A 12,296-nucleotide genomic window follows, 5' to 3' on the forward strand; every position below is an offset into this window, starting at 1 on the left:
TAGTTACCCTGCTGTGCTATCAAATACTAGATCTTTTTTTTTTCCCTGAGATGGGGGTCTCACTCTGTCGCCTAGAGTGGAAAGCAGTGGCACGATCTCGGCTCACTGCAACCTCCGCCACCCAGACTCAGGTGGTCCTCTCAACTCAGCCTCCCGAGTTGCTGAGACCACAGGCACATGCCACCATGCCTGGCTATCAAATACTAGATCTTATTTGTTCTAACTATTTTTTGTACCCATTAACCATTCCCACTTCCTCCCCAACTGCCCATTACCCTTTTCAGCCTCTGGTAACCATCATTCTACTGTCTGTCTCCATGAGTTCAATTGTTTTCATTTCTAGCTCTCACAAATAAGTGAGAACACGCAAAGTTGTCTTGCGGTGCCTGGCTTATTTCACTTAATGACTTCTACTTCCACCCATTTGTTGCAAATGACAGGACCTCCTCCTTTTTTATGGCTGAATAGTACTCAATTGCGTATGAGTACCACATTTTCTTTATCTATTAATCTGTTGATGAACATTTAGTTTGCTCCGAAGTCTTGGCTATTGTGACTAGTGCTGCAATAAATATGGGAATGTGGGTATCTTTTTGATACACTGATTTCCTTTATTTCAGTTACATATCCAGCAGTGGGATTGCTGAATCATATGGTAGCTCAATTTTTAATTTTTTGAGGAACCTTCAAACTCCAAACAATTTTTTTTTTTTTTTTTTTTGAGACGGAGTCTCGCTCTGTCGCCCAGGCTGGAGTGCAGTGGCGCAATCTCGGCTCACTGCAAGCTCCGCCTCCCGGGTTCACGCCATTCTCCTGCCTCAGCCTCTCTGAGTAGCTGGGACTACAGGTGCCCGCCACCATGCCTGGCTAATTTTTTTGTATTTTTTTAGTAGAGATGGGGTTTCACCATGGTCTCGATCTCCTGACCTCGTGATCCACCTGCCTCGGCCTCCCAAGGTGGTGGGATTACAAGCGTGAGCCACTGCGTCCGGCCAAAACTCCAAACAATTTTTAGGCTGTAGTGAGTGACATTCTCACCAACAGTGTACAAGTGTTTCCCTTTCTCCACATCCTCGCCAGCATTTGTTGTCCTTTTGATAAAAGTCACTTTAACTGGGGCGAGACAACATTTCATTGTAGTTTTGATTTGAACGCCACATTATTTAAAATAGTGAATTAGGCCAGGAGCGGTGGCTCACGCCTGTAATCCCAGCACTTTGGGAGGCTGAGGCGGGCGGATCACCAGGTCAGGAGATCGAGACCATCCTGGCTAACACGGTGAAACCTCGTCTCTACTAAAAATACAAAAAATTAGCCAGGAGCGGTGGTGGGCGCCTGTGGTCCCAGCTACTCGGGAGGCTGAGGCAGGAGAATGGCGGGAACCCGGGAGGCGGAGCTTGCAGTGAGCCGAGATAGCGCCACGGCAGTCCAGCCTGGATGAAAGAGAGAGACTCCATCTCAAAAAAAAAAAAGAAAAAAACAGTGAATTAAAAATCTAGATGACTATCAACAGAGCATTGCTTAATAGAATGTAATGTAACTATACTATAGAATATGGTATAGCAACTGAATATGATTCTCACAGCGAAAGACGTCACTGATACTATTAAGTCAAAAAGGCCGTCAAACAATACATAAGAATAGTTAATATTTATGGAATGTTTACTATTCCAGCCATATTAATTCACCAAATGCTCATACCTACATCCTAAATTAGATGCTATAATAACAATCCCCAATTTACCAATGAGGAATCAGGCTCAGAGAGAAGGGAAAATAGGCTATGTGTCAGACACAAGCTACTATACTTTAATGTCCCTGAGATGAAAACACAAAGCGTGGCCTCATTTTTGCAAACAGAAAAGCAAACAAATGCAGACACTATGCATATACACATACAAATCCCTACATGTGCACAGCAAAGATCTGAAAGGAAACATAACCCTCTTAACAGTGTTTATCTCTGGAAAGCAGGACTGAGGGAGGAGATATTATTCCTTTATACTCACCCATATTGCTTGACACCAAGTGTATACATAGTACTTTTTTTTTGAGACAGTCTCATTCTGTCACCCAGGCTGGAGTGCAGTGGCATAGTCTCAGCTCACTGCAACCTCTGCCTCCTGGGTTCAAGCGATTCTCATGTCTCAGCCTCCCAAGCAGCTGGGATTACAGGTGCCCGCCACCATGCCCGGCTAATTTTTGTATTTTTAGTAGATAAGGGGTTTCACTATGTTGGCCAGGGTGGTCTCGAACTCCTGACCTCAAGTGATCTGCCTGCCTTGGCCTCTCAAAATGCTGGGACTACAAGCACGAGCCACCACACCTGGCCTATGTTCTACTTTTATAATTTGCGTTAAGAAAACCGTAAAACTGCCTGGCGCGGTGGCTCTAGCCCATAATCCCAGCACTTTGGGAGGCCAAGGCGGGCGGATCACAAGGTCAGGAGTTCGAGACCAGCTTGGCCAATATGGTGAAACCCCGCACCTCTACTAAAAATAATTTAAAAAAAAATTGGCCGGGTGTGGTGGCGGGAGCCTGTAGTCCCAGCTACGTTGGAGGCTGAGGCAGAAGAATTGCTTGAGCCCGGGAGGCGGAGATTGCAGTGAGCTGAGATTGTGCCATTGCACTCCAGCCTGGGCGACAGAGGAAGACTCCGTCTCAAAAAAACAAAAACAAAAAACAAAAAGAAAACCATAAAACTAGCTAGCATCGACTGGCTCACGCTCATGGAACTTCACTACAAACCTGTGAGAGTGGTACTGTTATCATCTCCAATTTACAAAAAAGAAAATGAAGGACAGAGACAGGTAACTTGCCCAAGTTCACGATGAGTAAGCAGTGCAGTTGGGATCTGAACATCAGGGCTCTTAACTACTGCCCACACTGTTCCAGAACTTTAAAACCAAAAAAGACAAGGGGGAGAGAGGGAGGGGCGAGAAGGAGAGGAAACTGGTGCAGGGCTGTCAGGGGTGGCAGCTGAAGGCAGCACTCACTGTACTGGATGTAGGGGTGGTCACGAGGGATGCGGTCCAGGCTGATATCATGCTCCTGGCGTCGGGGTATCTCTGAGTCAGCCATGCGGGGTGACAGAGTGACAATGAGGCCCTCCACAAACTTGATGGCGTGGGTGCGGATGCCATCATTGTCAGAGTCCAACAGCAGGATGATGTCCCCCGCCATGGCAGATACCATGTCCCAGCAGGCCTCCTGTAGCTCGCTAATGACCCGTGACTTCACCATCCACTGCCAGCAGGCCAGGAAGGAATGGAAGAGACAGACAAAGAGGTGAAGACAACGCATCAATCACCAACACCCTCTACCAATACCCAGAGAACCATGAAAGATGAATACATTCATTCGGTTAACAGTTACTGAGTTCCAACTCTGCCCCAGCCCAGTGCTCGGTGATGCTGGAGACAGGACTGAGTAGTGGCCAGGCCTCGCCCTGCCCTCACGGGGACACAGACAGTGACCACTCAGTGTGATGAAGGTGCACATTTTAAAGTAAAGGAGTAACAGTGCTGACTTCACAAGGTGGTGGTTATTAAATGGATTCATTCATTTTATTAATGCTAACGTACATCACATCATAGAGTGTTCTTTTCCTATCACACTCCATAATCAATATTTATGTGATTCATTAATTAAGGTCTACCTCCCTCCTTGGGTTACGAGCACTGTGAAGGCAGTAAGCTGTCTTGGTCACTGCTGTGTCCCCAGCATCACCTAGCCCAGGGCTAAGCACAGAGGACATGCTCAGGGAACGTCTGTTAAGTGAATAAACGGACGGTCAATGGAAGGAATTATGGTTAAGTGCAACTTCCTGACCTAGGAGACAACGTTAGCTCTCCATGTTATCTGTTCCCACAGACCAGTGGCACATCTTGCCCATAAAGAGTATGCTCGGATGTTGGTTTTGAACCCCAACATATTAGTTTGTCAACGAGACCTATCAGGTAGGATGGCCTTGGGTGGGGAGGGCGCTCTCACCTGCAGGGCCACCTTGTAGAGCTGGGTCATGGTGAGGATGGCCTTCTTCACTACGTTCACATTCTCATCCCTCAAGAGCATGTTGAGGTTTGCAATGAGTTTCAGCAGCAACTCAATGTCTCGCTTGCTGGGGGATGGAGAAAAAAGGGGTGAGGTTAAGGTGTGGTCTTAGAGCAGGTGGGAGGAGCCTGAGGTTCACGAGGGAAGGGAAATCAGGGGCCTGTCTCAGGGGACAGGAATGGCACATCCAGAAGCTGGGAACGGTGCTTGGTGCCTCCAGACTGAGCCACCCCTGAACCCTCTATCTAGACTGGTCCTGTAACACCAACTCCTTTGCTCTCTCAGGGGCCTGCTGTTCACATAAGGGACAATAGGGGCAGACAACTGTGTGAATTTGGACAAGGGACTTCACCTCATTTAGAATAACGGTATCTATCTCAATTGTTTGTGCAATTTTTTTGGAAAATTGCAACAATACTTGTAAAGTGCTTAGAAGAGTGCCTGACATGCAGAAAGCATTCAGTAAACACGAAAAAGCATTCAGTAAACACCAGCCATTGCTACTTTAAAGCACTTTGTTTTCTGTAATCACTAGTTTTGCTTGCCTCAGTGTAAGGGCTCAAGAAGTGCGGACCCTTTCCTAGCTTGGCAATAACCCCAGCAGGGTCATTTTCATTGAAGAAAAAAATGAAGGGCCTCCAATAAATGTTTGTTCAATTAATACATAGGAGCTCAGCACAGAATTTTCACAGCATACATTACAATCTGAACTATTAATTAAATCAGTCAAAAAATATGAAACTTAGCTGTCAGCTACATGAAGGCAGGAATAATACGTTTTTGTCACTGCTATACTACAGCCTAACACGGATGCCTGGTACGACAGCAGTCATATGGTATGTATTTGCTAAATGGACTTTTCACAAATTCAGAAAATTTACCACAGATTTTCCCAGTAAATGGGGAGATACGATATTTGGGTTCTGGCATTGCGGACATGAGTTAAAATCCCAGGCTTGGCCAGGCGCGGTGGCTCACACCTGCAATCCCAGCACTTTGGGAGGCTGAGGCAGGTGGGTCACCTGAGGTCAGGAGTTTGAGACCAGCCTGACCAACGTGGTGAAACCCCACCTCTACTAAAAATACAAAATTAGCCGGGCAAGGTGGTGGGCGCCTGTAACTCCAGCTACTTGGGAGGCTGAGGCAGGAGAATTGCTTGAACCTGGGTGGCGGAGGTTGCAGTGAGCCGAGATCGCGCCACTGCACTCCAGCCTGGGCAACAAGAGTGAAACTCCATCTCGAAACAAAAACAAAAACAAAACAACAACAACAACAACAACAAAAAATTAGCTGGGTGTGGTGGCAGGCACCTGTAATCCCAGATACTCAGGGGGCTGAGGCAGGACAGTCACTTGACTCAGGAGGCAGAGGTTGTAGTGAGCCGAGATCGCACCACTGCACTCCAGTCTGGGTGACAGAGTGAGATATCATCTCAAAAAATAAATAAATAAATAAATAAATAAATAAAATCCCAGCCTTGCCGCATTCTGGCTGTGTGACCTTAAGAAAATTCACTTCACCTCTCTGAGCCTGTTTTCTCTTCAGTTAAAGGGTCAAACAACTGATCCACAGTATTACGAATAACGAAGCTGCTCAAGCATTTAGTACAGTGTCTTACAAACAAATATTTAATACACAGCAGCTAGTCTACTTCCTCCCAGTCACAAAGCATCCAGTAAATGTTTAATGAACAAATGAGCGAGTGACCAGCTTGAACAAGTCACTTTACCATTCTTTTTTTTTTTTTTTTTTTTGAGATGGAGTCTCGCTCTGTCGCCCAGGCTGGAGTGCAGTGGCGCGATCTCGGCTCACTGCAAGCTCCGCCTCCTGGGTTCACGCCATTCTCCTGCCTCAGCCTCCCGAGTAGCTGGGACTATAGGCACCCGCCACCACGCCCGGCTAGTTTTTTGTATTTTTAGTAGAGACGGGGTTTCACCGTGGTCTCGATCTCCTGACCTTGTGATCCGCCCGCCTCGGCCTCCCAAATGCTGGGATTACAGGCGTGAGCCACCGCGCCCGACCTGTCACTTTACCATTCTGAGCCTGTTTCCCTTTCTATAAAAAGAGGATAACCACAGTATCCATTGAGGCTGCCATAAAGATTACGGAGATAACATGCGAAAGGACCTAACACAGCGCAGGGCACATTACATGTTCCACGTGGTGACTGTTATGTTCAACTCATTCACGTGTGCAACAAATACGTAATCAGCCCCTACTAGGTGACAACACTGCTCCAGGCAGGTACTGGAGACAAAGTGGCCAGCAAGACATAAAAAGTCAAGCCCTGTCCTCACAGAACTGATATTTTGCGGGAAGAATCAAGGTTATTTCAATGAGTGAGGAACACTGTAAAGAACAGTGAAGGTGGGGTGCCCGAGACATGGGGCTGCATGGGAGTGGGCAAGAAGGGCTTTCTGAGGAAGAGACCTCAGGGAAGGGAGGGGGTGAGCCAGATGGCAACCTGGGGACGAGGGTTCCTAGCAGGAACAGCAAGCAGACAGGCTGCAAAATCCAACTGTGACTTCTGAGGAGCAGGGGAGACAGAGAGGACCAGGAGTGAGATGAAGCCGAGGTGAGGGTTTGGGTTTCCACCTAAGTAAGCTGATGAGCCAGTTGGGGTCTGAGAGCAGGGGCATGCCAAGACTGATTTACATTTAACAGCATCACTCCGGCTGCTGAGTGCAAGAGTGGAAGCAGGAAATGAGTACAGTGATTCCTCTTTGGGGGATGAAATGCTTTGGAACCAGATTGTGAATGTGCTAAATGCCACTAACTTGTTCACTTTAAAATAGCTGATTTTTGCTGGGCGCAGTGGCTCATATCTGTAATACCAGCACTTTGGGAGGCCGAGGTGGGCCAATCACTTGAGGTTAGGAGCTCGAGATTGGCCTGGCCAACATGACGAAACCCCATCTCTACTAAAAATACAAAAATTAGCCAGGCATGGTGGCACACACCTGTAATCCCAGCTACTCAGGAGGCTGAGGCACAAGAATCTCTTGAGCCTGGGAGGTAGAGGTTGTAATGTGCCAAGATTGCACTACTGCACTCCAACCTGGACAACGCAGCAAAACTCAGACTCAAAAAAAAAAAAAAGGAAAAAAAGGCAAAAAAGGCCGAGCGGAGTGGCTTACGCCTGTAATCCCAGCACTCTGGGAGGCCGAGGCGGGCGGATCACCTGAGGTCAGGAGTTTGAGACCAGCGTGGCCAACACGGGGAAACCCCATCTCTGCTAAAAATACAAAAAGAAGCTGGGCATGGTGGCGCATGCCTGTAATCTCAGCTACTTGGAAGGCCGAGGCAGGAGAATCGCTTGAACCCGGAAGTTGGAAGTTGCAGTGAGCTGAGATTGCGCCACTGAGCTCAAGCCTGGACAGCAGTTGAGCAAGACTCTGTCTCAAAACAAACAAACAAACAAACAAACAAAAAGATTTAAAAAAAAAGCTAATTTTGTTATGTGAATTTCAATTTAACTAAAAAGAAAAAGGAGGGAGCCACAGAGAGACCACTGAAGTCGTCAGGTAGGAGGGAAGGGTGGCTTGGGCCTGCACAGTGGCAGAGGAAGTGATTGACAAATGGTCAGATGCTACAGATATTCTCAAAGTGGAGCCCACAGTCCTTTGTGATGATATAGATGTGAAATGTGGACGAAGCAGAGGAATCACAGATGACCCCTGGGTTTCGATCTTATTAAGTATTTGCTGGGGAATCAGTGTGCATGAGAGAGAGAAAGGGTCTGGGAAGCAGAGGGCAGGCCTCTCAGTGGTGGCCTCCAGGCCAGGCCAGGAGCTGAAGGCTGCCTCCAATGAGAATGCTCCCGGGGCTCCCTGCCTCGCCCCATACCATGCCTCCTCGATGAAGCCGATGACAAATTTTCGCACTTCAATTGACTTGTCTGCTTGGAATGCGATGATCTCCTGCCAATGTCAGACAGAAAGTGGATCAGGGCTACACCGGGATCCACATCCCCTTTCCCCTACACCATACCCCGTTCTCTTCTGTCAGTCACTCACGTCCAGGAAGTTGTCCAGTAGTGTGGGGTCTTTGTTGATTATCAGCTCCTGGACCTGGAAGAAGATTGGGGGTGGGGAGGAGGACTACCCATATAAAACCAGGGGCCAATCAATGCAGACAGGAGAGTAGAGGGGAAGACAGCAGAGGACTAGGCAGCAGATACACTCATTTCAATGCCTAGCTCTGCTGCTCCCTACCAAGGGTGCCATGCTTTGGGCATGGTCTCTGAACCTCAGTTTGCTCTTCTATAAAATGAGACTCCTAAACATCAACTCAAAAGGGATGTTAGGAGGCTAGAATGAGATCCTACAAGGCACAGGTTCTGGTAGATAGTGAGGACATGACACAGGAGGAGGCTGAAAAAAAGAGGGAATTGCCCCAGGGCTCAGGCCTTCCTGAGGTTTGGCCTCCTTTCACCTGTCCATCAGTTCTCCCCACTCTCCTTCTGCTTCTGCTCCCCACTTCACATTGCCATGATTCAGCAACATCTTCACAGTGAGAACGCAATTCCTGAAGCCCTTGTGCCCACCAGGCTCTTTGGAGTAAGCCCTTCCCATGGACATCCTCCAATGAGCAGAGCTGGCACAGGACCTGGCTGCTACAACTCAAGCTACTATCGCTAAACAGCCTCATGACCACCCACAGGGGAGGCACCAGGTACACCCACTCCACCTTGGAGGTGGGGCTACTCCACAAGGCTACAGGCTGATGGAGCTGAATGGGTTCTCGCACAGGCATGCTAACCCTGCCAGTCTCTGAACTCCAACTCTCTCCTGCTCTGAACCATGCCCAGCCCAAGTGCCCCATGTCATCTTCTGCCTTTGCACGCACTTCTGTGCCCTCAGCTTGACATGCTCTCCCTCTCTTGGCTGGACCTGGTGGCTCATGCCTGTAATCCCAGCACTTTGCGGGGCCAAGGTGGGTGGACCACTTGAGCTCAGGAGTTTGAGACCAGCCTGGTCAACATGGTGAAATACATCTCTACTAAAAATACAAAAATCAACCAGGCGTGGTGGCAGGTGCCTGTAATCTCAGCTACTCAGGAGGCTGAGGCAGAAGAATCGCTTGAGGCCGGGCGCGGTGGCTCACGCTTGTAATCCCAGCACTTTGGGAGGCCGAGGCGGGCGGATCACGAGGTCAGGAGATCGAGACCACGGTGAAACCCCATCTCTACTAAAAATACAAAAAATTAGCCGGGCGTGGTGGCGGGCGCCTGTAGTCCCAGCTACTCAGAGAGGCTGAGGCAGGAGAATGGCGTGAACCCGGGAGGCGGAGCTTGCAGTGAGCCGAGATTGCGCCACTGCACTCCAGCCTGGGCGACAGAGTGAGACTCCATCTCAAAAAAAACAAAAAAAAAAGAATCGCTTGAACCTTGGAGGCAGGAGTTGCAGTCAGCTGGGATCGTGCCATGGCACTCCAGCCTAGGCAACAGAGCAAGACTCTGTATCAAAAAAAAGAAAAAGATGCTCTGCCTCTCTCATGTGGTACACTTCTCTCCTTTTATCCTCCAGGGCTTGGTTCAAAAGTCCTCCCTGACTCCCCATCCCTAGGCTGGGTCAGGAGCTCCCCCTGGGCTTCCTTCTCCATCCCAGCCCTGCCCACACTGGGTCATCATTGTCTGGTGACAGGTATGTCTGCCCCACCAGACTGGACACTGGCAGAGAAGAAATGCATTGATGAAGAGTGCAGGATTTGGAGCTGGAATCCAGGATTCAATTACTAGTTCAGCCAGCTCCCAGCAGAGTGATCTTGGGCTAATGATTTAAGCCCCGGGGTCTGCTTCTTTCTGTATAAAAGAGGGATGAAACTACCCAGCCTTACGGAGCTTTCATGAGAACTAGAAGAGCACTGCACCGAGTACCATGGCTGGCACACACTGAGTGTGTAAATGTGGACACTGGTGTTACTGCTAGTGTCTTCTTTCTCCAGTTCCCAACCTCCTCCCTTTCACCTGCTCAGCCCAGGATGCCCCCCGGGCCCTCACCTGTTTGAGCACTGTGATCTTTGAGTCATTGGTGATCAGCGCCGCCTGGTTCAGAAGATCCACCACCTGGAAGGAGGGGGAGTGGCAGGGGATAGTGCCAGCCCAGTCCAGCCCCCTCGGCACACCCAGGGCTCTGCCACCTAAACGGGGATTGTTCAAAGCCAGGGGATATGCTTCCTCACTCCAAGCCCTGCCTGCCACGCTCACCCTCTCTGAGGTGGTCATGCCATCGATGCCCGGCCCCTCCTCTTGAGTGAAAAACTGTGATGCCACGCTCCGGCGGGTGACGCTGTCCCCACTGCCGCTCGCCATGGCTGCTGTCAGCTTGTCCCTGGGAAAGAAGAGGATGGATCAAGCTCAGGGGACCAGTGGATGGGCTGGGCTGGATTGTCACCCGAACACCTACAAAGGGCTCAAGCCTCCTTCCCAGCCTGTTCCTCCCCAGTCAGGCCTTCTGAAGTCCCTCTCCCCTCCAGGGTCTGTCTCTGGCTTATGGATGTGTGCACAGGGCCTGTAACTTGGGGGAGACTGACATCTCCCAAGGCAGAGCCAGATGTCTAAGCCTCACCTCTAGTGCTTTACACAGAGTGGGCCAACCACAAACATCTGCTGAACGATGGGCCACATGAATGTGCAACAGCCACCTTGCAGGTCTCCGTGTGTCCCCTCTCTCCATCTGGGATATGCTCTGGACTGGGCACCAGAGCAAACTAACTTTTTTTTTTTTTTTTTGAGACGAAGTCTTGCTCTGTCACCCAGGCTGGAGTGCGGTGGTGCAATCTCAGCTCATTGCAACCTCTGCCTCCCAGGTTCAAGTGATTCTCCTGCCTCAGCCTCCCAAGTAACTGGGATTATAGGCACACGCCACCATGCCCAGCTAATTTTTGTATTTTCAGTAGAGACTGGGTTTCACCATGTTGGCCAGGCTGGTCTCAAACTCCTGACCTCAGGTGTTCCACCTGCCTTGGTGTTCCAAAGTGCTGGGATTACAGGCGTGAACCACAGTGCCTGGCCCAGAGCAAACTTCCAAAAACACAGCTCTGAGGAATACCAGGCACAGAGTCCGGCACATAGTAGGCCCTCAATACATCACAAAAGGCCTGCTTCAATAAATTATGTTTCAGCCACTCTCTGGAATACTATGAAGCTGTTTTTAAAAGGGAGGAAGGGGGCTTTAGGGCATCCATGACAGTGACACAGGAAAATTATGGAATGATTAACGTAGCAGTATATATCAATTACACAACTATTCATAATACCAAAAGACTAGAAGCAACTCAAGTGTTCTCAAATAGGGAGACTGGCTGAAAAAAAAGATTATACATATACATAATCAAAGACCATGGGACTTCAACACCTGTGAAAATAAGTCAAAAATATATAAATATAAATAAACGAAAAAAACAGACTATGGAACTATAACAAGAAAGGAAAAAAAAACAAAAAAATGAGAACAATCTCTAGACACTGATAGAGAATGCATATATTAAGTGAAAACAAGCAAAGCTGAAGACAGTGTTGACTACATGTTTCTGTTTTACAAAAAAAAGAGGCCGGGCGCGGTGGCTCACGCTTGTAATCCCAGCACTTTGGGAGGCTGAGGCGGGTGGATCACGAGGTCAGAAGATCGAGACCACGGTGAAACCCCGTCTCTACTAAAAATACAAAAAAAATTAGCCGGGTGTGGTGGCGGGCGCCTGTAGTCCCAGCTACTCGGAGAGGCTGAGGCAGGAGAATGGCGTGAACCCGGGAGGCGGAGCTTGCAGTGAGCCGAGATTGCGCCACTGCACTCCAGCCTGGGTGACAGAGCGAGACTCCGTCTCAAAAAAAAAAAAAAAAAAAGAAAAGAAAAATGGGGCCAGGTGCAGTGGCTCATGCCTGTAATCCCAGCGCTTTGGGAGGCTGAGGCAGGCAGATCGCTTGAGCCTAGGAGTTGGAGAGCAGCCTGGGCAACATGGTGTAACCCTGTCTCTAGAGAAAATACAAAAATTAGCTGGGTATAGTGGTGTGCCTGGTAGTCCCAGCTACTCAGGGAAGTGAAGGCAGAGGCTGTAGTGAACCAAGATCGGGCCACTGCACTCCAGCCTGGGCAACAGAGTGAGACCTTCTCTCAAAAAAAAGGAGAAAAAATATATGTTAAAAAAGAAAAAAATCTGAAAGGATAAACCAAAAACCAGCAGAGGAAATAGGGTAAAAAAAATTGGTGAGGCCGGAAGCAGTGGCTCATGCCTGTAATCCCAAC

General features: G+C 48.9%; 1 protein-coding gene across 3 annotated transcripts in view; it reads right to left on the bottom strand.

Annotated features, from left to right (window-relative positions):
- SYMPK (symplekin) overlaps window positions 1-12,296 on the bottom strand; it is a 48,254-nt gene that overhangs the window by 28,869 nt on the left and 7,089 nt on the right. For 2 of the 3 annotated variants that reach the window (XM_030797315.1, XM_030797317.1), the window contains exons 2-7: window positions 10,262-10,385; window positions 10,055-10,120; window positions 8,070-8,123; window positions 7,900-7,973; window positions 3,994-4,120; window positions 2,997-3,246 (exon numbers count right to left, since the gene is read on the bottom strand). In XM_030797315.1, coding sequence (XP_030653175.1) covers window positions 2,997-3,246; window positions 3,994-4,120; window positions 7,900-7,973; window positions 8,070-8,123; window positions 10,055-10,120; window positions 10,262-10,366 — 676 coding nt within the window. In that variant the 5' untranslated portion in view covers window positions 10,367-10,385. Of the gene's footprint in view, window positions 1-2,996; window positions 3,247-3,993; window positions 4,121-6,483; window positions 6,901-7,899; window positions 7,974-8,069; window positions 8,124-10,054; window positions 10,121-10,261; window positions 10,386-12,296 lie in introns of those variants that run through there. The other variant, XM_030797316.1, reaches the window with a different exon arrangement.

Source organism: Nomascus leucogenys, chromosome 17 (genome assembly GCF_006542625.1).
Source record: "Nomascus leucogenys isolate Asia chromosome 17, Asia_NLE_v1, whole genome shotgun sequence".
NCBI lineage: Eukaryota > Metazoa > Chordata > Mammalia > Primates > Hylobatidae > Nomascus > Nomascus leucogenys.